This window comes from Furipterus horrens, unplaced genomic scaffold (assembly GCF_987537825.1).
Source record: "Furipterus horrens unplaced genomic scaffold, mFurHor1.1.pri manual_scaffold_7, whole genome shotgun sequence".
Classification (NCBI taxonomy): Eukaryota; Metazoa; Chordata; class Mammalia; order Chiroptera; family Furipteridae; genus Furipterus; species Furipterus horrens.
In genome coordinates, this window is record NW_028327177.1 from 143,995,676 (window position 1) to 144,023,405 (window position 27,730).

The 27,730-nt window shown below is 54.4% G+C and overlaps 1 protein-coding gene across 1 annotated transcript in view; it reads left to right on the forward strand.

Moving 5' to 3' along the window:
• The first annotated feature begins 788 nt into the window (after positions 1-788).
• Positions 789-27,730, forward strand: part of LOC150005548 (contactin-3-like) — an 81,992-nt gene continuing 55,050 nt past the window's right edge. Inside the window, exons 1-4 of the mRNA XM_090284973.1 lie at positions 789-843; positions 5,978-6,104; positions 16,683-16,858; positions 26,066-26,161. Coding sequence (XP_090141099.1) covers positions 789-843; positions 5,978-6,104; positions 16,683-16,858; positions 26,066-26,161 — 454 coding nt within the window. The remainder of the gene's footprint in view (positions 844-5,977; positions 6,105-16,682; positions 16,859-26,065; positions 26,162-27,730) is intronic.

Sequence of the window (27,730 nt, forward strand, 5' to 3'; positions counted from 1 at the left end):
GAGCGGGTCCCTGGTTCTTGGTGGGCAGCTGGTCTGCATGACCCCTGACCACGCAGGGTGACCGGGGTTAACTGGCTGCTGGAAATGACGCAGGATATTTCACATGGTGGTTTCTCTCCACCCGCACGTTTAAGTTGGTGAAAATTGAAGAAGGTACGAAAGAAAGTAGTTTCCTTGGCAAGATGTCGGGCCGAGCAATTTCCACCATGAGCATTTGGGTCTGTGCAGTCGGGAGCTGACGATACACTGGCCGTGAGCAGCGGAAATGACGTTTGTCACTCCCGTTCCTGGGGAGAGACTCGGGCCTCAGCCAGCGTGCTTCCGACATCTGCAAGAGGGACCCTCCGTTTTACCAAAATGTCATTACTAGAGAGAATGAGAAAAGTTAGAATTTCAGCGTTATAGCTTATCTGCGGTGATGATTATCTAGCCCAAGTTTTAATATTTAATACAGCAATATTTAATGCAGCAATATTTAACGTTTTAGCACTGCTGGGCATTTCTGATTTTGTAAAGCCACTTCCATCTGCCTCTCAGTTACATAAAGTATCAGTTACTAAGTGTCTACATTTTATAGCTCTTCTCTTTTGCATCAAAAAGATTCATTTGAGGATTTTGAATGGCTTACAGTTTTATGAAAAGAAGAAAATCTGTTTTCTAAAGCAACTCATTTTTCAAGTCTAACTTCCTTGTACATGTATTTTACAGATTAAAGGATTTACCTGAAGACAAAGCATCCTGTTCATCAGAGACGGGACAAGAGCAGCCCTTGCTTTGGGCAGCTAAGGATGATGTTGTCATGGAAACGGCTGATCCTACTGTCACTCATTGGGTGCCTAGGAGGTAAAAATAAGCTGTTCTAAGTTGAGGTTAAAACTGTGCTTGAGTCATGTAGTCAGTGATTTTAAATGTTGAAGTAATACTCTGGCAGCAGCAAAGCAAACAATTTCTTTTTCGGAGATAAAATGGAGATTCTCTCTTCAGATTCTCATTTCGGCTTCTAATTTTGGCTGTTGTATTTCCATAGCAGATACGATGTTTCTCTCTCACGCTGATGTTTCTCTGCCTCTTTCTCACTCCCTCCCCCTCACTCTAAAAATAAATCAATATAATCTTTTAAAACCCTGGAAGGCCCACTTGATTCTGCGGCTGTGTTGGTGAAAGCGCTGTAAGGGGTGATAAGGGAGAGTTGGATTAATTGATGTGTGGGACGTTACGTGCAGGGTATTACCCGGGGAGTTGGTGACCTCTCTAATTAGGACACGGGAAACGTGCTGCTCTTAGCAACTTTCTGGGGTGCTGACTGCACGCAGCCCTTCACGTCCAGAGCACAGGGCCCCCTTCTGGACCCGTGGACATGTTTGATTAAAAGGCTGGCTTGTTAATGTGATATTCTGATCGCCAACATTGGGGCATTTTTTTTTAACGTATTCAAGTTAAAAGTCTTTTCCAGAAACTCAGTAAATGAAGCAAACGCTTGATAATTTGTGTTTTCTCTCTTCCTTGGAGGACGAAACCCCTGGTAACAACAATAGAACTAGGAACAGTACCGAGGGGGTGAACAGACGCCCATTCCTGCGGACCAGGCGCTGGGGGAGCTCCATGCGGCCCGTCTGCCCCCCAAACACGCCAGGCAGGAGGCGTCTCTATTTCCGAGGCGAGGAGACAGCCTCAGAGTTTCGGGAACTTTCCCAGTCAGCATTGCCCTCTCAGGGTTGCTTTCTGTCCGGGAAACCAGCGCGCGGCTCCCTAATCGCTGATCTCTAAGGCTTCAGTAGTTTCTTTTTATGGCACAAAGTGGGGGAGAGACGCAAGGAAGCTGTTGGATTCCTGCTTAATTACCTGCTAGTTAATTGCTTAGCCTGTCGGACCCTCGGTGCTCACAGCAGATGTCAGGCCGAAGGTGAGAGGCACATCAGTAAAAAATGGATGCAGAACTGCAGACTTCTTTCCGAAAATATTAAGAATAATGATACATAACTAAAATACCTCAGTTTTATATTGACTAAATGTTGAACTGATGATATTTTAGATCTAGTCGGTCAGATAAAAGTAGTCTTAAGTTTCACTTGTTCCTTTTAACCGTTTTTAATGCGGCTCCTGGGATGTTGGAGGGGTGTGTCTGTGGCCTGTGCTCGGTCCCTGTCGGAGGGCATCTCTGACACGCGCGGGCAGAACCTGACTGGTTTGTGGGCTGCAAAGTCTCACCTTCGGCAGGTGAGCTCGGGTTTCAGGTGAACACAGACAGGTCCTGAGTCAACGCCATGGAGAGTCTCAGCTTTGTAGGGTCCGATCTGTCCTGTTTTCCGTTTGAATCTCTAGTGGGACTAGCTAGGTAAATGGAACTCTTTTTAAAAAAATGCATTTTATTGATTATGCTGTTACAGCGGTCCCAGTTTCTCCCCTTTGCTCCCCTCTGCCCAGTACCCCCTTCCCTCCAGCAATCCCACCCCCTTAGTTCATGTCCATGTGTCGTGAATGTAAGTTCTTTGGCTTCACCCTTTCCTGTATTATTCTCAACTTCCCCCTGTCTATTGTGTACCAACCGATTATGCTTCTTAGTCCCTGCACCATTTCCCCATTTCTCCCCCTCCCCCCTCCCAGCTGATAGCCCTCCAAACAATCCCCATACCTGTGATTCTGCTCCTGTTCTGGTTGTTTGCTTAGTTAGTTTTAGTTTTAGTTTTTTAAGTTCTGTTGTAGATAGTTGTGAGTTTGTTGTCATTTTAATGCTCATAGTTTTGATCCTCTTTTTCTTAGATGTGTCCCTTTAACATTTCATATAATAATGGCTTGGTGATGATGAACTCCTTTAGCTTTACCTTGTCTGGGAAGCACTTCATCTGCCCTTCATTCTAAATGATGGCTTTTCTGGATAGAGTAATCCTGGTTGTAAGTCCTTGCTTTTCATCACATTGAATACTGCTTGCCAGTCCCTTCCTGCCTGCAAAGTGTCTTTTGAGAAATTAGGTGATAGTATTATAGACACCCCTTTGTAGGTAACTCTCTGCCTTTCTCTTGCTGACTTTAAGATTCTCCCTTTATCTTGAGCCTTTGGCATTTTAATGATGATGTGTCTTGGTGTGGTCCTCTTTGGGTCTAGCTTGTTTGGGACTCACCGTGCTTCCTGGACTTGCATGTCTGTTTACTTCACCAGATTAGGGAAGTTTTCTTTCATTATTTTTTCAAATAAGTTTTCAATCCCTTGCTCTTCCTCTTCTCCTTCTGGCATCCCTATGATTCGGTTGTTGTCACGTTTAAAGTTGTCCCAGAGGTTCCTAAGCCTCTCCTTGTTTTCTTGAATTTTTTTTTCCTCTTGCTGCTCTGATGGAAGGCTTTTTTCTTCCTTTTGTTCCAAATCATTGATTTCATCCTCAGCTTCCTCCCCTCCACTGTTGGGTCCCTGTAGGTTTTCCTTTATTTCACTTTAACCTTCACTTCTGCCTCGGCCTTTTTTACGTTGTTGCAGCACCCAGTGAGTTCCTCATTCTGATCACCAGTGTTTTGAACTCTGCGTCTGATAGGTTATCTCCACTTTGTTTAGTTCTTTTTCTGCAGTTTTGTTCTGTTCTTCCATTTGGGCCATGTTTCTTTCTTCTCATTCTGGCAGCCTCCCTGTGTGTGTTTCTGTGTATTAGATAGAGCTGCTCTGACTCCCTGTCTTAGGCACCCATCTGAATGAATGTGACTTCTTTAAATCCTTGGTGGTTGGGCTTCTATATAGCTCAATTTTCCGACAATTCTGGGTGATATTTTTTTCATAATCTAGTTGTAATTTTTGCTGTAGTTGTACGGGGCGGGGGGACAAAGCATATTTATGTACACTTCCATCTCGACTGGAAGTAAGTGAGACTCTTTTGGAGAGAAATTTCCTTGGGTCACTAAAATTATTGATGCCTCATTAAAAAGGCCATCATGGAAACAATCACATGTCTGTCAAGTTTCTAAAGTATTCTTATTTAATCAAATACGTCTCTTAAAATTGTAGTGAGCAATCATTGCGCTGGAAGCGACTGATATTTTGGCCGTCCTTGGAAACTATTTGTCACAGTAAGGAGCCGTTAACCCTAGGAGGGAAGTGGATTCCTGTGTCCCTGACGTCTTTCAGGGGACGTTGTGTTTAAATGAAACCCCGTAGCATCCACGCGGCCGTCCCCCGCAGCCCTGAGGCGCAGAGGAGACGGACCGTGCCCAGTGCCAAAGCTGGACCTCCTCACTGGCCCCAGGCTTTGCCCACGTCGGTCTGCTCACAGCGTTTTTGGCCACGAGGTCTGATTGGCTGAAAAGGAGGCTTAGACGGGAAAGTGCCGGCTCCCCGTGCACCTGGCAGAGGAGCATTCAGGCCACGGAGGCCAGGAGAAGCCAGCCTCCCACCCCCGGCTTAAACAGCATAAAAACCAGCACATATCCGTGCCCCCACCCCCACCCCACACCCACCTCCCTGCAGCGCGGCCTTGACCACGCCCTCCTGCCTGCCTCTCTCAGGAGGGACAGAGGCTGTCCATCAGCTTCCTGAGAGGATTTAGGTCTCCTTGGCTAAAGCATTTTTCAACAACTGTCGATACTGCAGTGAAGGACAGCATGCGTGATCGGCCAGCCTGAGCGGGGGCGTCCTTGGCCAGCGATGGGCAGCCTGTACCCGCAGCCTTCTCGTGTGGCTGCGTCTGAAAATCCCGCAGGTCACGTGCAGATAGGAACCGTCTTCCCGACCCCCTCCTGCTGCCCTGGACCCAGAGTCCATCCTCTGCTGGCCTTCCATCCGGGGACCGATTATGGAAACTTTTTAAAAGGTCTCATTAATTTTTAGGGAGAGGGGTGGGGGGAAGAGAGGGAGAGAAGCAGCCACGTGTGCCCAGCCAGTGTGTCTCTAAGGGTTGGAACATCGTCCTGTGAACCAAAAGTCGCTGGTTTGGTTCCCAGTCCCGGCCCAGGCCTGGGCTGCGGGTTTGTTCCCCGAGTGGGCGTGTGTGGGAGGCAACTGATGGATGTTTCTCTCCCTCTGGGATCATCGAACACACACACACACACACACACACACACACACTTTTTGTTTAAAGAAACATCGATGTGAGAGAGAAGCATCCATCGGTTGCCTCCGCAACCCAGGCATGTGTCCTGACCAGGAATCGAACCGGCGACCTTTCACTTTGTGGGATGACACCCACCCCAGCATCAGACTCTGTCTGTCTCTTACTCTGTTTCTTCGTTCTCTGCTTCCGGAGGGACCGCTCCAAGGCTGCGAGCGCTTGAAGCCAGGAGAGTAAAGAGCTTTCTCTTTTCCTGCCTGGAATTTGTTTCCAGAAACACTCTGGCAGTGGGCACAGAACTGCAGTGGTGTGAGCACGTGGTGGTGGCATTACCGTGTTCCCTTCTGACTCTGTAGCACAGAGGGGGCCTGTGTGTACGTGTGGACATGTGTGTGCATGCATGCCCATGTGAATTCTCCTGGGAGTAGGTTCATGTTCTCGTAACCAAAGCAGAAACACTTTTTAAAGGCCATGATTTCAGGGCAGGATCTGTCCACTCCATCTGCTGCTTATAAAACGGAAGTCCCACCTAATAGTTGAGTTTTTCGTTCCGAATGGCAGGTCCCGCAGTCAGCGTTCTGACTTGCGGGCCAGGCAGAGGGGCTGAGGAAGGCACTCAGCTCGCTGGAAGCCAGCCCTGGCTGTGCAAAGGGGCTGAGACAGAGGGACGTCCTGGGGCAGGTCACGCACCAGGGGAAAGGCAGGCGGCCTTTGTCATCAGGAGGGACCAGGGACGCCTTGTGTGTGCCTTTATGTGACCTCGCTGCGGCGCATGTGACCTCGTACCATATCCTTTGTCTCCCATGGGGCCAGGAGGCGAGCAGTCATGGCACCCCACGCAGCTGCCCCCCAGGGTGTCAGTCTGTGCAAGGAGCAGGCGTGAGTGGCTGTCTCTCCCCTCTTTACGGTCCCTCCTCTCACGGGGCCGTCCGGCTGTCTCCCGCCTGCAGGTGAGGTGCCGCTCCAGGGCCCCGTGTTCACCAGAGAGCCCAGCAGCAGCATGGTCCCCGTCGGGTCCGAGGACAAGAGCGTCACCTTACAGTGCGAAGCGAGAGGCAACCCTTCCCCTCATTACAGGTGCGTACAGTGCAGAGTCTGACGCTCAGGAACGCGGCGTCGGGGGGCGGCAGGGGGGCTGTGGCTTTGTGGGAGTCAGCTCGTGACGCCTTCGGGACAAAGCGCACGCAGCGGAGGTCACACCCGGTGTTCCCAGACCAGACACATGACTGCGGGTCCCGGGGACAGACACTGCTTCACGCCCCGGGAAGGCTTCTGGGTCGAAGAGAAACCTGCGAATCGCTGACTGCTCACTGCCTTGCAGGGCGATTAGCATCCACACTTGGATTTCTGTGCGGGGCTCGGGGTCCTTCCCCCGGGCACTGTGGGGGAACCGGAACGTGTGTGCAGGGATTCGGAAATCACAGTTGTAGAAAAACCATCTGCAGCGTCTGACCTCCTTCCTTCCCCGTGTTCCTGGGGTGTGCTTGAAGGTTCATTAAATACAGAACAAAATACACTCTTACTAAGGTCATTTTACTCATTTTTGAAGAGAAAAACCTATCTAATTTATTAGATTTTTTTCACGTGGAAGTCTGTATTTTGCAGGTAGCAGGAGTAACCCCCGCTCACCGACACACTCAGACGTCACAGAAAGAAAGGTACACGGAAGGAAAGATAGAAATCCGACCTCCGTCCCCTTAAGACAAAGCTGTGTGTGGACCTTCTGGGGATGAGGGGGGTGACTTGCATGGGGTGGGTGTTGACTTTATTAGAGAATAACACAAGATGAACATCTGTCCTCCTTGCGGGGCTCAGGGGACCCACTGTAATGAAGAAATGAATTATTTATGAGCAGCCTCCGCCGGCGCCTTGGAAGGGCCGCGGGAAAGCACTGCAGGCCCCGTGGAAACATGTTCTTTGCGGACTGAGAACAGTTGCCTCCAAAGCTCCGTTTTCAGAGTTCTTTGCTTGGCAGACACCCAGGCCTCCGCCCCCGCCAACGAGCCTCGCGCTGTTCCCCGCGGCGATGCCGGCCACGGAGCTGCCGGCGGTCACGAGCCCACGGCCCCGGGCGGCCGGCGGCCTGCGCACGTTTGCCCCTGGGCGTTGGCCGGGCGGGTAGCGCTCAGCGGCCTGTCTGTGGAGCACGTGAGGGGAACGTCCAGCAACTCGGTTCCAGGTGACGGGTCCGAACGGGCAGAGGTGACAACGGTGTCCCCCCACGTCACCCTCTCCCTGTGGAGATGGGAAAAATAGAATATACAGTTAAAAGGCAAGCAGCGGCATTTCACGAGCTAGATTAATGACTCAGGCCTCCGGGAATATTTCCTCCATTTGCTTCTCCCCGAGACGGGAGGTCGTCCTCGGAGACTGGACCGTAAATGTGATGAAGTGGCCACGGAGGGGCCAACTCCTAGGTGGGCCGTCTTTCCGTCGTCAGCTGAGTTGTCTTTCCTGGCATTTACCTGAGTAATTTGATGATAAAGGTGTTCAGCTGAAAAATTGCCAGGGTGCCAGAATTCGTCATACAAGGGTATCGCTAAATGAATAGATTAATTAGGTTTGTGGAAGGTTACCAAACAGCAAGAAGCGTTGGGTCTGAAGACCCAGACGTGCCTCCTGTGGCCACCGTTTCTCTGCGCGCCGGGTGTTCATCGGGATGCCCGAAAGCATGTTTTTAAATACATTGATGACGCGCATACATGTGTATGACGTGATTCTGCCATTCGCAAAGTACTTCTCATGTTTCCTTTAAGGCCTGGGACGTTATGTTGAGATTTAAACAAACCTGTACCTGAGACCGGGAGCTCTGCGGCCTGAATCGGTGTATCAGTTCTACGTCTGGCGTCGCAGGAAGTTAACCTGCAGGCGTCGTAGCAGTCCTTGCCGAGGAGCCAGTGAGAGCCAGCGCTTCGTTTATGGCTGCGAGGGCTTCCTAAAGCTAAGACTGTGGGCAGTATAAAATTTCACTTAAACTAAAGGTTTATGGGCACTAAGACCTTAAATAAAAGCCTCAGGAACCTCTTTATTTGGACAATATCAGCCTTTTTTCTACGCAGCGGCGACAGCCCGCTCCGCGTCACCCGCACAGGCTCTGTGACGGAGCCCCTGGGGTGACTACGACTTACTTACAGGACGCCTTCCTTTGGGCCTGATTTCCCCCCGAGGTTTTGACCTGAACAGCCAACCAGGTCATATTTTACATTGCTCTTTGATGTAAATATTCCAAAGGAAAATATGCTTGCTGGTACGTTTTTACTATCCCTTAAAAACTCCAGAAAAATACCCTAAAAATGTGGCAAGGTGGAGGAGGTAAAACAGGATGTGGGGGATTTCTCCAGAAGCAAGAGAAGGAATCTGTTCTGATAAGTGTTTATGAATCTAAGCAGGCAGGCGGGCAGGCACTCGGTAGGTGACAGACAGGCAGGTGCGTACGTTCGTAAGTACACAGGCAGAGAGGCACGCGGGTGCGTGGCCGCCGAGGAGGAGCTTTTGGGGTGAGGCGACACCCCCAGGAAATGGAACACAAACACCTTCCCCAGATGAGGACACACTTCAGCCGTCGTGGGAAAGACCGTCCCCGAGGCCCTGGCTCTGGCCCGCAGACCGAAGCCAGCTCGTCTCAGAGCAGTTCCTTTGTTGTTACACCGTCAGGGAAGAGGAGCTGTTGATTGGCCACGTTAGAAATCTGAAGGTTTGGAAATTCTCCAGAGAATCTCTCGTCTCAGGGTTTGACTGAGGGTTTTAGTCTTTCCTTTGCCCGTCCCTGCCCCCCCCCCCCAACATTCCAAGGTCACTGAGAGCTCGGTCTCATTGTAGCTGCCAGTGACGCTGAAGCAGGTGCCCTGGGAGACCCAGCGGCTTTTTCAAATACGAAGGATTTTCGCCGACTTTTCTTAGGGCGGCGAACGCCCACCATTGCGCATTGAAAGGCCTAGACAGGCAGGACTTCTGGTCACTTCAGGTGCCTTTCCGCCTTGAAGACACCCCAAGTTTGGGCTGGATTGGGTAAAACGTGCCCAAGCCCAGGTGGATGGGCAAGTAACAGCACTGAAGGGTGGCCTGCCGGGGCCCCCGTGACCCCTGGATCAGGGACAGGGACTGTCTAGCACGCAGCCCCAGGCCACGGGGCCTCCGCAGCTGCTCAGCATGGCTGGGACCGCGCGGGGATCCCGGTCCAGGGTCACACGACTTTCCAAGGGAAGCTTTCAGATGCTTGCTTTGGGGGATTGCTCCACTTCCGGTGTCGACTCTGCTGTTCTCTCCCCGTGTGATTCAGTCCAGAGGCCGAGAGCGGCCCGCTGGGCTGTCTTCCACGCGGGCCTGAGCCGGGCCTGGGAGCCGCGATGCCCAACACGCCGTGCAGCCGGATGCGAGAAGGAAGGGGAGGCGAGCGGGGGACCTGGGGTCAGGGCAGGCAGGGTCACAGGGCAGAAGCAGGCTGCGGCTCATCCAGCAGGGTGACCTCACGTTCGGGTCGCCGCTTCTGTGCGGCTCCATCGTAGGACAGGCTGCAAGGAGGCGACAAGGATGACGGCCCGGAACTCCAGACTGGCCTCGGCGGGAAAGAGGACCTCGTCCCTGTCAGTGCCCTGAAGGGTTCCGGTCACGCGAGGAAGGCGTGGACGCAAACCCAGCGCATCCTCCGCAGGCCACACCCGGGAGAAACGGACAGGCTCGCTCTCAGCTGTGAACAGTGGCCAATGAGACGTGATTCTTGGCGGTGGCTCTTCTCCCAAGGTTTCCAGTGGGGTCAGCGGGGCTGACACACTCATTGCGGCCTCCTGGGCCACATGAGCTGTTCCGAGGGCCTGGCCTGGGTGACGTGAGGTGTGTCCTCGTCGGAGGAGAGCAGCTACCGAGAACCCCAGTCCGGGTGCAGGAAACGCAGGATAGCAAACATCCATCTTCTACCGTTCTCCCCAGAATGACTCAGACAATCCCGGACCAATGGGAATGGGGCTGTAACCATGGAAACAGAACTCTAGTTATGATCCCAGTGTAGCTCTGATCTCTGCTTTCTTTTAAATATATATGTTTCAATTTACCAGTGGAATCTCTGTCATAAAACATGTTCTAAAATCTCAATTTTTTAAAACACAACATCACAATTTAACTCATATCTTCAGCAATTAGTGCTGGCGCCTAACTGGTTATTTTTGGAGGAAGGATTGAATATGCAAATGCAGGGGCTCTTCTTTCCAGGGCTGTAATTACCCTCGTCCCTTCAGTAAACATGTGCACCAACATCGCATTTGAGCACAAATACATTTGCTTACTAACTCGAAGCTGCATCTAAAACCACAAATTGCTTCTGTGATTAAATCCCTAATTTTTCTGTCAAGCCCCAGGTCAAGTACTGCCTGTTGGTTTAACACGTGCTTCGTGCCGGCCAGGTTTCCGTACCCAGCCCAGCCCCTCGGGATCTGAGGACATGAGCCCTGGCTGCTGTGGCTCAGTGGACTGAGCACTAACCTGAGAACCCAAAGGTCGCCGGTTTGATTCCCAGTCAGGGCACAGGCCTGGGTCGTGGGCCAGGTCCCCAGTTGGGGGCGTGAGTGAGAGACAACCACACAGGGATGTTTCTCTCCCTCTCTTTCTCCCTCCCTTCCCCTCTCTAAAAACGAATAAATAAAATATAAAGAAAAAACGATTTCAGGACATTTTTTGTTCTTTTTGCTTTGTTTGAAGTCCAAGGTGACATTTCTTTTTCTCTAGAACACTGCTTTTCCCCCCTTTTCCTACAGATTTTATGTGCTAGTGTGGCATCTTGCAGGAGAAGGACGCTGTATCATCGGCAGCAGGTGAATTACATCCTGGGCTTATTTTCAAACTAACTGAAGACAGTCGATTTATTTTTAGTTTCGGTCATTTCACCTTCCAGGGGTGACACCCCCTTGTTAGGAAGTCCCAGTGGGAGACCGGATGTGGGGCTGGGTGCCTCCGACGGCGCCGGCAGCGAGATCTGTCGGTGTCTGCCGTTGTCATTTGTCGGTGGGTGGCCTGCGAGAGGGTGCCCGCTGTGATGATGCCTAAGGGGACAAATAAGTAATGACGAGCCAAGTGCGTGGAGATCATGATGCATTCATCCGCCGTCTGGAGCCTTTGTTGGTCACGTGGATGGCCACGACCTACGCAGGGTCAGCTCTAGCCAGGCAGAGGGCGGGTCACACCTGTGTGCGGCTGCCGTCGCCGCCTCCGGCTCTGGGCGGGCGTCAGTCAGCGGGGCTCACGGCCCTGGAAGCCCCCTTTCCACCCCGAGAGCTCGGGCTTCCGTGCTGATTTCACCCGTTGGGATACGGACTTGAGTTCACACCCACACTCCTACCCGCAGTTTCCTCTCTGTCCTGGGAGGCGGTGGCGCGCCCGCAGCCGCCGGTGTTCTGCGGGGCTGGCCGACAGCGCGTTTGGTTTCATCTGTGCGGGGACGGCTCCGGCAGCGCTCAGTTGTCTCTAACCTCATTCGAAACACTTCGTTAGACTGTATTGTGACAGCTGTCAGAACAGGATGCATTTTAAAAGCATCGGAATTGGTGAATTTTTGTGTGGTGATTTTAATGTTGAAGATGAAGGACATAGGCAATGTTTTCAGCACATTGTGCTTTATTATTTCAAGAAAGGTAAAAACACAACTGAAATGCAAAACACCAGACTTGGGCCGTGTCTGGAGAAGGGCTGGGACCGAGGGAACAGGCGCGGTCTGCAAAGATCGGTGCTGGAGCCGTGCTGAGCGGCGCTCCGCGGTCGCGTAGACCAGGTGAAGCTGACAGCGATCCATCAGGACAGGAATTGAGAGGACCGGCAACTTTCTGCCGCATCAATAAGGTTATTGGTGAAAATGAAAACCATTTCTTTTCTTTTCTTTGGACGCTTTGGCCAACCCAGTGCTTCGTCTCCTGGATGCATGGGGTGTGGTTTTCATTGCTCAGCAGTGACATCTTCCAGCCAGAATGTCCCCCGCATCAGGCACCTCATGCTTTGTAGTCAAGACCCAAACCTGTCGGTTCAGGGCGTGCATGATGTTTGAAGTAAACCATTCCCAAGTTGTTTGGGGGAGACTCCCCACCGACCGCGCCCTTCTGTGGCTGGGCTCCCGTTCGCTCGCTCACTCCGCCTGCCTGGCCCCGGGCCGGTGAGCACCCAGTTGTACAGATGAGGTAACCGATGGTTAGAAGTGGGTGCATCAGACCCTGCGGCCTGCAGCACGCAGCCTCCCCCTCCGGCTGCTGGTCCAGAAACAGGTTCACGCGTCGTCACCTCTGCCCGGCACCGGGGGCCTGGCGCGCCCTGACCGAGGCGCGGTGGGTTTGTGAAACGGGAGCCCCGGCCACTTCCCTCCCGAGGACCCTGCAGACACTCCCCGGTCCGTGTAGGACGAGCATCCGAACGCCGCAGGCTGCCAGCGGCCCTCCGAGCTCGCGGCCGAGGGTCCCCGCGTGATGCCCGGGCAGGGGGCAGCCCTCTGGGTCCCGGCCGCCGCCCCAGCGAGCCTTTCGGAATGGAACGGTGCTTTCATGAAGCGGAAACGATTTCCGTATTTCAAAGAGATTTCACTCGAAGATGTAGAATTCCTTATGAGCTGCAAAATGCCCTTATAAACGTTGGCTTCTGTAGCTTTTACCAACGCCTGTGAGTGTGCAGAGCTAAAAACATCGTCCCGTCGACGCTTCCCCAGGGACCCCCGACCGTGTCCCGTGGCCACGCTGTGCTGTGCACTGAGTCCATCGCTCCGAGCAGCGGGGTGACACTGCTGCCAAACCCGGCCTGATGTGTGCGGTTATTGGACGCAGACTTTGTGGGAGACGGGGCGCGTGTGCGCGTGTGCGTGTGCGCACACCTCCAGTTTCCCAGAACACTCCTTTTCCAGATGAAACTGTCAGGAACAGTTTCAGGTACAAATCAGGCTGAAATGGGAATATCTTTCATTAGTATTTTCTCAGGTTAGAACCCAGGCCCAGAGATTCCTTACCTATTTCAGAGTTTAAACAAAGACAACTCCTTTGAGTTCACACACTTTCAGCAAGAGGAAGAGCAGTGCTTAGTAAGATACTGAGGAGGGTCGTGTCACCGGAGGACGGGCTCCATTAATGAGGACTGGTGCCGGGAGGATGAGCGGAGATTGCAGGGCTTTGTGACAAGAAAGTTAACGGTCTTCGGGGAACCCCCAGAGCGCACCCGCCCTGGAGAGTTTGCCGAGAGAAGTGCCCTCATTTGTTGGTGTAGCAGAGACGTAGTCAAGAGTCATTTTTGCCTTTTCAGAGGTGAAGTGAGGCAGGAACTGTGTCCACACGATGAAGACCGAGCTAGTGACAGGGAGACGCGTTTATGCGAATGGAACAGATCCTTCCCGTTTTTCCCTTACCAGTTTGGGGTGACAGCTTTTAGATCTGAGGCGATGACAGATGACGTTTCCTCGCACATGCTCCTGACCGCTACATCTTCCCAGCTGTTGAAGGAAGGAAGAAGTGCTTCTCCGAGTCTTTATCTTTACAGTTTTCCACGTAGTCACTGCGTCTTTATTATCTAGCAGCTAAACATGAAACAGCGTTCAGATGGCGCTGTCAGGCGCGCTGAGCCAGGCCGTAAACACGCCACCTCCAGAGCTAATGTCTCCCCCCACCCCCCGCCCACGCGAACTGAACTTTGAGATAACGGAAACACAGGTGCCTCCTGTCATGGAAATACTCCATTCAGGGCTCTGACAGTAACTCCATCTTCCTGACCTGAGAGCATTGATGGTGGTGGTGATGGTGGTGATGGTGATGATGATGGTGGTGATGGTGATAATGGTGGTGGTGGTGGTGGTGATGATGGTGGTGATGGTGATAATGGTGGTGATGGTGGTGGTGATGATGGTGATGGTGGTGGTGGTGGTGGTGGTGATGATGGTGGTGATGGTGATAATGGTGATGATGATGGCAGTGATGATGGTGATGGTGGTGGTGGTGGTGGTGGTGGTGGTGATGATGGTGGTGATGGTGATGATGGTGGTGATGATGATGGTGATGATGATGGTGATGGTGATGATTGTGATGATGGTGATGATGGTGGTGATGGTGGTGATGATGGTGGTGGTGGTGGTGGTGATGGTGATGATGATGATGATGGTGATGATGATGGCAGTGATGATGGTGATGGTGATGGTGGTGATGATGGTGGTGGTGATGGTGATGATGGTGATGGTGGTGGTGATGGTGGGAGTGATGGTGGTGATGGTGGTGATGGTGGTGGTGGTGGTGGTGATGATGGTGGTGATGGTGATGATGGTGGTGATGGTGATGGTGATGATGGTGATGATGATGGTGATGGTGATGATTGCGATGATGGTGATGATGGTGATGATGGTGGTGATGGTGGTGATGATGGTGGTGGTGGTGGTGGTGATGGTGATGATGATGATCATGGTGAAGCTGCTCTTCAGAGCACACTGCCTCTCAAGCAGACAGAGTGTTTGGACAGATGCGGATGGACAACTGTACTGTGTTTCATTTCCTTTTCAGAGTTTCTGTAGTTCTAGGATTCGGGGAAGAATAAGATGAGAGGTTTAACACATGCTTAGTATGGTTTGACATCAAAACTCTTAAGGGCAGAATTCAAGTCAAACTAGAAGGAAGCGACCCAGAATGTCCCTGCAAGTGTGGCCTTGCCCTGGGGGGGACCGTGAGGAAGTCCCTGTACACACAGCCAAGCAAGCGCACCAACAAGAGACCAGGAGCAGGTTCCGCCACAAACAGGACCGGGTTCCAGCTCTTCCTGTTCTTTTTTTTGTAACTTTCTTTTTAAATTCAGAAGAAAAGAGTTGGGGCGTCCAGTTTTTTCTCTTAATTTTAATTTGGTTTCTTAGGAGAAATGTTGGTTTAGCTCTGGGAGACTTACATATGAAAAAAGAAAGACAAATCCAGACATTCTTGACTTTAAAAAGGAACAAATGATAAAATACTTGTGGAGCACTAGAGACTAAACTTATGAATGTATTCATTTCCTGTTTTCTCCACTGAAATTGCATTGCGCACAGTTTCTGACATAGACTAGGACAAAGCCATGCCATCACGTGTCATGATGAACCTTCTTGCAACCAAAAGAGCTAAATTTCCCGACATTGGCCCCTAAACAATCTACTTTCTCTCCACGAGAGCTTTCAGGACCTTAAAGTGAGATATTCATTTTCATATATTAAAAAATAGCCCTGGCTGGTGTGGCTCAGTGGATTGAGCGCCAGCCTGCGAACCAAAGGGTCGCTGGTTCGATTTCCAGTCAGGGCACAGGCCCGGGCTGCAGGTCAGGTCCCCAGTTGGCAACTACGCATTGATGTTTCTCTCCCTCCCTTTCTCCCTCCCTTCCCCTCTCTCTAAAAATAAATAAACAAAAATTTTAAAAAATATATGTAGAATTGTCCTAATATGACTTCATGTGTTTTTAAGACTTGATTATGAAAATGGTATTGAACTGTATGTTTCAATTTGCATTTTTATTAACCACACTAGTTGAGACTTTTCCACGTCTCTACAAGTTCACACGTTTCACAGCCGTATAAGATTTCACTTAACTTCTCCCCGTTCACTTGGGATAACGTTCCATGTTTCCTTATGTCTTCACAGTATGTAACATATCCAGGTTAAATAGCTCGTGTTAATGAGACACCTCTGATGGGCATTAACATGGGCGTCACAGCTGTTCTGGCCCATTGACCCGTGTGGGACCGTTGCCAGCTCACCTGGCGGCGGTCCTGAGCGCCTCACCCAGGACATGGGCCTCATGTCCCCATTTTCTCAAGATTGCCATCAAGTGCCATCAAGGTGGCTGTCCTACTGTGCTAAACGTGACGAAGCGGATAGCTGTGATTTTATTATTAGAATTAAGTCTTCTGAATTCAGTAACAGAATCAGCAGAACAGGAGGTGGGTGCCTCAGGGTGCAGAGTGGGTGTGTCTGGGGACCGTGGGGCATGTCTGGGTTTTAACAGGGAAACCAGCCTCTGCGCGGGAAGTGTGCTTTCTGCTTCAAACTCCGGGGGCTCCTGTTAGAAAGCGCTCGTTGGACACCAGCTTCTTTCTTTTCCTTTTATTCTTCGGCTTCACGGTGACGTGTACGTCTCTGGGATCTGAGCCTCGTCTGCTTCCGGGACCCCGGGTGGCATTTCGGGTCTTGGCTCCGCATCCTGTTGCGCAAACAGCACCCCCCTGGCTTGGAAGAGCGGAGCGGCCTGGGGCGGGAGTTTACCCAGACAAATGAAAATGGACGGCTGAGCACTTGCCCAATTAATTGGTTAAAACGCCTGTCGGTCTGGATAAATCACGGGAGTGGGCTGCCTCCGTTCCTGGCGGGCGCGAGACCCGCCTGCGGGAGGGAGGCGATGACCCCAACCTGCTGCTCCTCTCCGGGGCCAGGCCGAGCCTGCGCCTCCCCGCCATTCCCGTCCGCGGGGGCCCCGAGGAGTCGTGACTTCTGGCTGCGATGCGACTGGGGGTTCCGCTCCGGGTCCAGCGGTGGCTGCTGGTCACTGAGGTGGGCGCAGGGGACTTCTGCTGTGAACGGGGCGGCGGGGGGGGTGCTGCGTCCAGGGCCCTCGGGGTGTAGGCAAGGCGCTGGGTGCGGTGGGCTCTGTGTGCCGTGTGAAGAAATGCACCTCAGTGGCCACTCCTTGACCTCTCCCCAGGTGGCAGCGGAACGGGAGTGACATCGACCCCGGCGAGGAGTCCCAGTACAAGCTGAGCGGAGGGAGCCTGGTGCTCGTCAGCCCCCGCCGGGACCGGGACGCGGGGAGCTACCAGTGCTTTGCGACAAACTCGCTGGGCACCGTCGTCAGCAGAGAAGCCAGACTCCAGTTTGCCTGTAAGTCCTGATTCACGCGTGGGAGGTGGGGAGGTGGGCGGAGGGGCGGCCCCGCGGCGAAGGTCCCGTGTGCCGCTCAGTGCGCTGGCCGGACGCTGTCCCTCTGCCGTTCGCCTGGAAAGGGCCCCCTCCGCCCGGTTGGGCAGCGGTGAAGTGGCCTGGCAGCCCGCACCGCCCCAAGTGTCTGCGTGGGTCACGCCCTGCCTGATGGCCAAGCCCAGGTCTGGCTGGGTCAGCAGGAGACAGGGGCGGCTTGCTCACAGTCTGGCGTGGAGAAGACGGCTTTTCCTGATTCTTACGAAGGCCTCAGGGTGCCGGCGTGGCTCCGCCTACAGCGGGGACACAGTGAGCCGGTGCACAGGGTATTTTTTATGATGGCTTGATTGAGATACAGTCACATGCCAGGTAATTCCCCACAAACTGCAGAACTGAGTGATCTGCAGTGTATCCATGGACTTGTGAATACACACACGTACAGCTTCCTCTGTGCATGTGTTCCGTGGGGGAGTTCATCGTCCCGACGGTGGTAGAACGTTTTCATCGTCCCCGACAGAAACTGTACCCCGAGAGCCGTCCCCCCATGACCCTGGTCCTCCCCACCTCTGCTCCTGGGCTGTTCTCCACGCGGGAACCTGCCACGCCTGATGCGGCAAACGTGGGGTAAGCAGTGTGCGGGTCCTTGGGTTGACGACTCAGGGACTTGATGTCCTTGAGATGCGCTCAGCCTCTGCCTCGGAGCCTCACTTACACTGACGCACAGCAGTGCCTCCTTCGCTTTTATCGCTAAGTAATATTCCAGGCCGTGGCTGGGCCAGAGCGCTCTGTTCGTTTGCTGACAGCCGTCGGGTTGTGTTCCCCTGGGGCTGAGGCGACGTCTGCTGCCGGAAGCGTGTGTGTGCGTGTCTGCGCGTGTCTGCGCAGGTGTGCCCCGTCAGCCCCCCTGGGCTCACGCCTGAGACGGGGCGTGCGCGGTTAGCCTCGGGCGGGCACGCACGTGCTTCCACAGCGCGCCTGCGTGTTTCTGTCTCGGCAGCCGTCGGCGGGTTCCAGCTTCATCCATCGTAGGGGACAGTTCTCACCTCTCTTTTCGACTGTAACCACACGAGAGGGCTCTCTGGGGCATTTTAATGTTCGTGTGAACTCGGGAAAGATCTGCGGGTTTACATGTAACACAGCCCCCCCAACCCCCAGTTTATTCTGCGTTAGAAGAAGTCATTATCTGAGTCCTTGTCGTTTTGAAGTAGAATTGAGTGGCAAAAATAAAGAAAATGATTTTGACCAGAAAATATTTATTAAAGAATCAACCCCTTATGAAATCACTCCACACTGAAATACCCCTCCCTGCTCACCACTGTGCCCTGTCTCAGGCTTTTTTTTCTTTCGTGAAGCCATCGCAGTGATTATCTGATCACTTAAGATTCCAAAAACATGCTGCAGATTAGCTGCAAAGAGAGTGAAAAGCGAAACTGCCGTTTTACTGGAGATTCCGGGTGACTGGAGAGTGGCGCCTCGAGGCTGGGAGACAGCGCGCACGTCCCTGAGCCCACGGGTCCGTGTCAGCATCACCCACCAGGGACGTCCAGAATCATGGGCCTCTTGATTTGACGCCACGGGACGTATATGGGCGCCACCCGCGAATCGTGGTTTAACCAGAACAGATGAGTCAATGATGACGGTTCTCATGAAGCCTCTGGGTCAAACCACCAATTTCAGGGCTAGAAGTTCACGTGAAAAGGAACCACGGAGACACGCTGAACCCAAACCACCTCGGAGTCATTCCAACAGCACAAGTGACCGAGTTTCTTCAACTAGTTAATGGCTTAAAAAAAAAGGAGGAGCAGGAGGGAGGGAAACTCAGTGAAACAAGAAGGCCGGTGGACCAAGCGTGCGTCGGGGCTGCCATTGCAGACGCCACCAACTGGAGACGGCTTCTAGCAACAGAAACTCCCTCCTCACAGCTCTGGGGGCCGGGCGTCAGGGTCCGACCCAGCAGGGCCGGATGCAGGGCCTCTTGGGAGCTGCCCTTCCCGTGTCCTCGCGTGGGGGAGGGACCAAAATCAGCCGCTGTCAACACACCACACCCACCAGGCGCAGGTACGATCACGTCGGCCGACGCAGAAAAAGCATTTACTTAGCAGTTCCAACTCCTGCACCTGAGGTCTCTCACCAAGTTAGAAACCCGCAGCAATTACTTCCGCCGGGGGAACCGCAGCTCCAGCCACAGCCAACCTCCTATTTTACCGGTGAGACCGAGGGCTTCCCCCCAAGGTCAGAGGTAAGACGAGGAGGTGTGTTCTCGGTTCTCTTGTTATTTAACATAGGACTGGAAACCAGAGCCACTGCAATAAGACAGGAAAAGAGAGAGGAAGTGTACATATTGGAAAGTAAGAAATAAAACAGTGTATAAGCTCCCAAGGAGGCTACGAAGATCCCGGGAACTGGCTGCGTGCAGCGCGATCACGCAGAGCACACGAGTCCAGCACCCGAACAATCACGTCCTTACATGCCAGCGAATGAACAGCTCAAAACTAATATCACAAATACACTAACAATTAAAGTCGCTCCAAAGAAAATCAAAGCGGTGTCGTCTTTGTGCTGAAAAGGTTATAATGCCAACGGATGTCGTGGAAGAAGACCTAAAGACCTGGAAGGCACGGAATGTCCCTAAGTTGGGAGACTCAGTACAGTAGAGGGGCCCGTTCCTCCCGCATGGACAGGCGGCTTTAATGCAAAACCCTGGCGAGGTTCATCGCATCGTGTGTGTGTGTGTGTGTGTGTGTGTGTGTGTGGTTTTCAGGTGATGCTCAGATTAGGGGGGACAGTCAGCAGTCTGGTAACTCTGTGTGGTGTCCGACGGGCCCTGGGTTTACCACGGTGACCGCTTTGTAAGGAACGGAAAGGTTGAATAACTACGCTGTCTGCCCGAAACTCACGTGATGTTGTGTGGTGCCTTTACTTTTTCGTGAAAAATGTAACATAAATAAATAACTAAAGAAAACTGACCCTAACGTTTACATGGAAGGGCACCGGCGCTGACCTCGTGGAGGCAGCCTTGGCAGAGGAGGACGGAGCAGAGGGACCGCCTCGCTGGTGTCAGGGGCGACAGCGGCTGTGCTCAGGAAGCCGGTGGTGTGTTGATTGGTGGGTGGACAGACACACGGATCAAGGGACGGAGCACACAGAAGGGAGAAGGAAACTCACATGTATGTTCTCAGCATCTCTGTGGCAGAAATTTTACAAGATTTGCATTTCTTGGTCTTCAGAATTATTTATAGTTGGTGGAAATAGATTGCATTTCCCTGCAAGCATCCTCCTAGAAATTTGTTCTTTCAACATAAAAGGAGCCTTTTAAAGCCTCAGCTAGATGCCATGGACGCCGTGTTCATCTGCCAGAAAAACTGTAGCTTCAGCCATAACCAGGGAAGTGGAGAAAGTGTGTGTGTTTTAATGGAGATGCCGGTTTGCTGCAGCGGAGCTTCCTGCCAGTCATTGGCTTCCTTGTTGAAAAAATGCGGGACCACCCAACTGTCTTATGCAGTTTCCTTCCCGCCCCCAGAACTGTGGCTGTCATGTGCTGTCCCCGCACACGGGCCCCGGTCATGGAGGGCGCGTACGTCACCAAAAGCGGGTCCTCTCGCCGCGTGTCCCGCTGTCCCTGCGCTGACGTGAGGCACATGTCAGCACAGACCTTTTCTGCCCTGGAAGATATGCAGCCCTGGCTGGGGTGGCTCAGCTGACCAAGCCCCGGCCCGGCCTGGGAACCAGAGGGTCGCCGGTTCGATTCCTGGTTGGGGCACAGGCCTGGGTTGCTGCCAGGTCCCCAGTTGGGAGTGTGAGAGGCAACCACACATCAATGTTTCTCTCCCTCTCTCTCTCTCCCTCCCCTCCCCTCTCTCTAAAAATAAATAACTAAAATCTTTTTAAAAAATAAAAGAAATACACCATTTTCCTGTCTGTCCCGCTCACTGCCAGCAGCCAGGACCCTGGATTTGGCCACGGCAGGGCCTTCGAAGCGACGCTCCTGGCAGGGAGACAACGTGGGCTTGTAAATCACGTCATTGAAACCGCGTGGTCTCAGGCCGCTCTTCCTCCTGCGGCGGGAGCCTCATTCGGAACACGCTCTCCACGCGGTGCTGGGGGGGCTCCTCCCCGCCCAGTCCTGGGTGTCCAGGCAGCCGGCACTCGGCACCCCTGCAGGGGGTCGGGGCTTCCTGCCCGGGCCCGGGGGCTCCCTCTCGGCACGTGTGGCAGTTTATTTCGTACCGGGACACGTGGCTCTTGCTTTCCCGCGGCTGAGACGTGTCCACAGCACAGACCAGAGGACTCAGAGGCTGTTCCTCAGACCACGGGCATCGGCGCCACCTGGAAACTTCCTGCAAACGTACATCCCTGGGCCCCAGCTCAGCCCTGGCGCGTCCGACCTGTGGGGTGGTCCCCGGAGCCACCGTTTAACGCGACCTCGGTGGTTCGACGCCTGGGGCCGCAGGTGGGCCGCGTTCTTCCCAGCAGCTTCTGGAAACAGCACCCAGGCTTGGTGCTGGCCTCTCCCTGCGTGAACTCTGCTTCGGGGACAACACTGGGACACGGGTCTTCCTCCGCGATGGGGAGACTTCTGTCACGTGGCTTTCCAAGGGCTTTCTCAGGACTTCCTCTGAGGTCTGGTAACTGGGACATTTAAGGACTTTTTTAAACTGAGTATCAAAAACTGCCCGTTTAAAACGTATTTCAAACAGCGACAGAGCCGTCACGAAGTCGTGAGGGCAGGGGCATCCGTTCCTGGAGGCCCGCTCCGTTCACGCTGCAGCCGCGCGCCTTTCAGAGCTGACGCGGGGGCCTCGGCTACGAAATCCTTACGTGATGACATGTGGTTGTATCACATTATTATAAAAATACGAAGTGGACTTGCACATGCTCTTTAGAGGAGACTGCCTTATGAGGCCAGAGTTGTCAAACACTGCTGCTTGGTGACCGTGTTCCAAGACGGTTGCCCGAAGGGAGGGTCCTGGGCAGTGTTTGGGGCTCCCGGTTCAGGCAGGGGTCAGCGGGGCTCCTGAATGTCCGAAGGAAGACAGGTGATGCCCAGAAGCTCTTTGGTTGACGTCAGACTTGACATGACTTCAGTGAACCGAGAGTTACACTTAAGCGAAGGACAAAGGATGTGGGGGTGTTTCCTGCCCATCGGGCAGGCCACCCCGTGGGCAGACATTTAGTGTGTGTGGCCTGCGTCACCCCCCACCCCGACCCTCCCGCACCCTCGGGATCCTCAGGCAGGGGTGGGGTCCTCACTGAGGCTTGCTCCGTGCTGATCATCACACACCAAGTGGTTTCTATTCTTTTATTAAAAGTGATGGCTGGTTTTCTTCTTAATTGAGCCAGGATGATTAAGGAGATTAGGGCTCTGAAGAAGTCCATAAATAATTCAGATCTAAAGTCTTTACTGCAATGGTGTGATTTACTTAAGACTCAGAACCTCATCTGAACGTAATTAATGTGGTTTTCGGTCCTTGTCTCTGGCTCTGCGGGGCGGCCGTGCCCATGGAGGCCCCGAGCAGGCCCGGGAGGAACCGCAGAGACGCCGTTAATTCCACTGTGTCGTGGGTAGATATTGATGGTCCGCAGTCAAGGCTGCTCAGAAGACCTGACTTGGCTCACAGACGGGAATTGGTGTGAAATAGGACGAGCACAGATAAAAACGGAGACCCTTGAGAAGGATCAGAGGAGGGAGGGAGGTGTTCCTTCTAACCGCGGGGACCGGCCCCGAAAGGAGCCACCCGCTGCGTCCCCGCGGGTCACTGTGGGTCATCCCCCAGGAGGCCGCGGCTCCGCGGTGCCGTCCCCCCACACAGCTGCCTCTGCGGGCTCTGCAAGCCCCCTGCCCTGACCTCCAGGCCCACGCGTGTGTGCCACCCCGTTGTCACTGGCCCTCCAGCACGGCACCCTCCCTGGCGGCTCCGTGTGCCCTCTGTGCGCGCCGGGGGCCTGGTGAACGCGGCCCCGAGAGGACTGATGGGGCAGCAGGCAGAAGCCTCCCCAGAACGTTCAGACCACATGGGTCAGACTCATGTGGGAGGAGACCCCGTGGGAACGGTTGGGGGGACCCCTGGCTGTTCAGTCAGCACCTGCACACAGGACCGTCACCTGACTTCCTCTCCCAGGGCTTCCTGAACCCGGCTCCTCTGCTCCCCGCGTCCGCCACCTCAGCTCAGACCCGTCTCTCCGCGAACCCGTTTTGCTGGAAAAGCCTCTCCCCTGTCGAGGTGACGATGAGGCTCATCGTGACGTCAGCGGACCAGCCGCGCGGAGACCGTCGCGCTTACAGACCAGGTGGCACAGTGTGTGCCTTCGGGCCGGCGTTTTCCGTGCGGGCGAAGCCGAGGTCCCCGTGTCCGTGGACGCAGAGTCAGCGCCATTGGGGGGCGTGGATGGGCGCCAAACACAACCCAGCCTGGGGGCTTAGGGTTAGGGTGCCGGTGTGTTTGTGCGGCTGTGGCTGGTCATGTTACCGTTTATGTAGATGTTCTTTACCCTTAAAAAAAATCCGGCTAAGGGTAGGGTCCAGAGTCATTCCAGAGCTTATGAGAATCGTTGAGGAAAGAAAAAGACAGATTCGGTCACTGCTTGTTATTCAGTTTGACTCCTGAATCAGCGGAGCTTGTTCTAACTGAAACCTCGCTCAGGCGGGGCCGTGTGCGACCTCAGCCTGAATGCGGTTACACGTATGCCCTCGAGGACAGGTCCCGGTGACCTAAAGTGTATTACGTACTCGCGCTGCTTTTATTCCTCTGGTCCCCAGTGTCCCCCCGAAAGGGGGGAAATCTCGTTGCCTTGAACGTGTTCTTTTCCTTTGTTGCTCTGTCTGCATGGAAGGAGCACCCTGCCCACCCCCACACGCACCCTCCACCCTCTACTCCACTGGGCGGCTCTGCTCCTTCGAAGCCTCTTGGGGACACGTGTTTCTTCCCTGAGCACTTGGCACGGTGAGGGCAGATGTCCCTCCCTCTCCTGTGTGCCCGTGGCCAGAGCGCCCTTCATCGCTGGCGACGGGCTGAGCTCTGTGGGATCCCAGCAGCCACGGCCAGTGAGTCACGCCCCCCTCCACCTGGGCTGCCGATGACATTGGGCAGCCGTGTGTTCCAGAAAGTCTGGGGTGGTTCTAAGATACGTAATCTGGGGCGAACACCCCGCGCCTTAATGGGGAACCACAAAATCGCCGGGCGTGCCTCAGCTCCGGCTGGTGAGCTTGTCAGAAACGCAGGTCTCGTTCTAACTCGCCAGTTTCAAGCGATACCAGACGCTCGCTTCTGTGCCGAGAGTCCCAGGTGATGAGGCGGCGGTGGCCTGGGCGAGGTAAACTGAGGACTCAGGAGGTGCTGTGCCGTGGGAAGACCTCGCTGGTGGTCCGGCGCCTTGCTGGGCCTGTCGACACTGCTCCGGGACACACACGGCCCCCGGACTGGCCCCGCCGGGCCCCGCAGGGGAGGCTCCGTCCTCACGTGCTGTGGCGACAGCACCGCGCAGCGGTCACGTCTGTGCCCGGGCAGGAGAGATCCTTATTTCAGGGGGAGGAGACGCAATTCTTGTTTCAGAGCTCTTACCCTTGTGCCTGTTCTAGCTACACGCGGGGTGACCCCCTTCCGCGGGGATAAGAGCTGGGGCAGAGGCAGCCGCAGGGAGCCCCCGTGCCCGGCTGTCGGGAAGTGGCCGCTGATGACGTTCCCGCCGGCCCGTGCGGGGTGCTGTCCTCCCGGCCGGTCCCTGCACACGCCGGCCGGGCCGCGCGGCTCTTCTCACTTCGGGAGCCTTGATGTTCTGATAATGCGGCCGTTTAGGCACCCGTTTCAGGTGCAAAAATGTTGTATCCGTTGTGTAGGGTCCCCGCCGGTAAACATACACCCGTGAGCACTATCCTTCTCCTTTTATAGTCACGTGTGTCTGGGTGTCACAGAACTGCCTCCCTCATGCTGGGGACCGGCGGTGGGAAGCCGTTTCGGTGACAATGAGCTGACGCAACACTCCCAGGTCGCCTGGTGTCCCGGCTGCAGGCGCTGAGGCCGTCCGTGCGTCTGCCGTGTGCAGTTTGATCGATGCGAAGATCATCGCTTTGCCTCTCAGATTCTTCAAGGCAGAGCTGAAGTTTCCCAAGTTGTACCCTAAGGCGCATGCACTGCCTCCTTCGCCCGGCGCCGCGGAGGGGGTGTCTGTGGGCGCCCCGCAGCCACGAAACGGGGGTGTCTTTTCTTACGGATCAACAGTGTGGCTGCCGCGCGCTCGTTCACAACGCAGATCTGAGTCTAAGATCTAAGTCCCTTTTTTAAAGAAACTCAGACTTTCGAGAACAAGTAGATTTTTCTCTTCCATTTTCCCCGCCGGCTTCAGCTTTGTTCCGAGTAAAACCGTGAGACTTTGCTCCGCGCCGCAGCGTAGGCTGGAGCGTGTAATCGGATTTGCTGTCCTGGGCTGTTATTGGGGGAAATTAAATGCTTTAAAAATCACCTCTGGCGATCAAAACCGTGTTTGCCTGGAAGGCCTCATTAACCACTTGAAGACATTCTTTGGGCAATTAAAGCATAAACAGCGCCTTTTGTCAGAGCTGCAAGGAGGGCGGAGCGTGTGGGTGGGACCTGTTTTACTCAGTGTCCCCACTTGGTTCCTGCCAGCGAACCCAGGGACCCCCGACCCCCGTGCACAGAACCCCCACAGCGTGGGACTGGCGGCACTGGGATATTTTCAGCTCTTTTTAGGAAGAGCTGCCCTAGTCACAGGTGAAATAAAGCCTCTTCGTGCTGCTCAGGATTAAATATCGTAGCAGAAACGTTAGGAATAGTTGGCTTCCATGGCACGGAGAAGCCAAACGTCTTCAGGATGTGGGGAGGCCCTGTGTGAAATGTGGGCCCCAGTTTACGTCTGGGTTGGGCCGAAGGTCTTTCATTTCCCCTCCTGTCCGGTGTTCAGTCCCCGCGCGTGCGTGGCCCGGCGGGGGGCTGTGCCGTGTCTGACACCGTGTCCCCGAGACACGGGCTGGGCTGCGGGGTCCCTGGGAGCCTTCACAAAGGAATCAACATCTCATTTTCCTCCTCAAAACAAGCGTTCTCCCGAGGTTCCTCGGAAGGGATTTCCAATGCCGTCCCGCACAAGAAAGGAGCGTCTCTATGCACCCAGGGCAACTGCCTGTTCTTTCTGACCTTCCGTGTTCTGTTTTCCCATCAGATCTTGAAAACTTTAAAACCACGATGAGAAGCACCGTGTCCGTGCGTGAAGGCCAGGGCGTTGTCCTGCTCTGCGGCCCCCCGCCCCACTCCGCAGGTAAGGCGTGCGGCGGCTGCTCTCCACTTTGCTGACTGCGCTGCGGGGTCGGCCCCTCGCAGGGCGTGGGCGCTGGGACCAGGTCTGTAACGGCCTGCGCAGCCGGGCTCCGCCCGCGAGGCTGAGCGTGAGGAGCTCTGCCGACGGGCTCCCCCCAGAGACGCTTGTGGACACAGCCTGCCGGCTCCCGTGGGAGGGAGGGTCTCAGCGGTGGGCGAGCTCAGGCCCACGGGAGTCAGCGAACGGCGCCGGGCAGAGCTTCACCGCTGCGCGCCGTGGCTGGTTACGGAGTTGTAGGCCGGGACGTGCCTGCGGCCTTTCTGCGTGCGTTCTCTCTCTCCCCCTCTCTCCCTCTCTCTCTCTCTCTCTCTCTCTCTCTCGGTTTTTGTGGAATATTTATGAAAATGGTGTGTGTGTGTATTCACAGCATTTTTATTGGGGTGTTGGAATTGCAGATTTTGTGCTGCGTTGGTATAAACTGAAATACTGCTACAAATCCTCGCTCTGGAACGGCCCCTATAAAACTGTTAAAGTCTCTCCTCTTGGTGAAGTACAGTTTTAACTTCCTTCTGTTTATGTGGAATAAAAATTGGGACTGTCCTTCCCGCGTTGACGGGGGAGGCACTCATGGGAAGAGCCTGCACGAGGCCCCGCCGGGCGGTAACCGCGGGGGTCACACAGCCGGCCGACCTGCCGCGACGCTGGCAGCACCGGGGCTGCTGTGCAGAGAGCGGCCGCCACGTGTCTGAGGCCAGAGAAGGAAAACGGCTCATGGTTGGTGGCACCTGGGAGTTTTCCTAGGATCCCTGTCACTCCTAAGCCACACGGTGGCTGTCGCGTGAGAGGAGTCCCGCCTCTCGCTCACTCTGGGGCATTTTCTCCCAGCTCCGATGCTGGCCTGTCTCCGCAGTGTCCAGGCTGGGGGTTCGCGTCTCAGGGACATCGGCTGGAAACGAGGAAGCGGTAGGACAGAGGGGACCGGGCGTGGATGACCTGTGGCTTAGTTATTAATCCAGTTCCCAGGAGCATGCAAAGCAAGGCGCCGTGGTTACCGTTAGAAATGCAAACGCACAGAAAAGTCGCCCTTCTGTAAACAGGTTGCCGGGGGCCTTCCTGATACGCGCTAATTAGACGTTAATTAGACGTTAGTTAGACAGGAGGGCATCAGACAGGGTCAGGGAGTCTAAGGCTCAGCAAAGCACCGCGCATCTGTGTTAGCAGAGCCGATTTTGCCGGAAGGTGGCCCATGGGCTCTGCCTCCCCCAGGGCTTTGTGAGCAGACCGCATCAGCCTCCTTCCCCGCGGGCTCTCCGCGCGGGTCTGGGACACGCCGCCCCTTTCTCAGCACGGCCTTAGGCGTGTGAATGGGAGACGGGGGGCCCCAGCCTGCCTGCGAGCTGCAGCTGGGGCGAGGCCCGTCCCACCAGCAGCAGGTGGCATGGGGTCCACTCCCTCTGTGCCCACATCTCTTCCCGTCCTTCCCCAAGAGTGACCCACAAACGTCACCTCAGGTGGCTCCGGGGGGACCCGGAGAGAAGGCGCTGAGGAGGAATGTTCTGGCAGGACTGG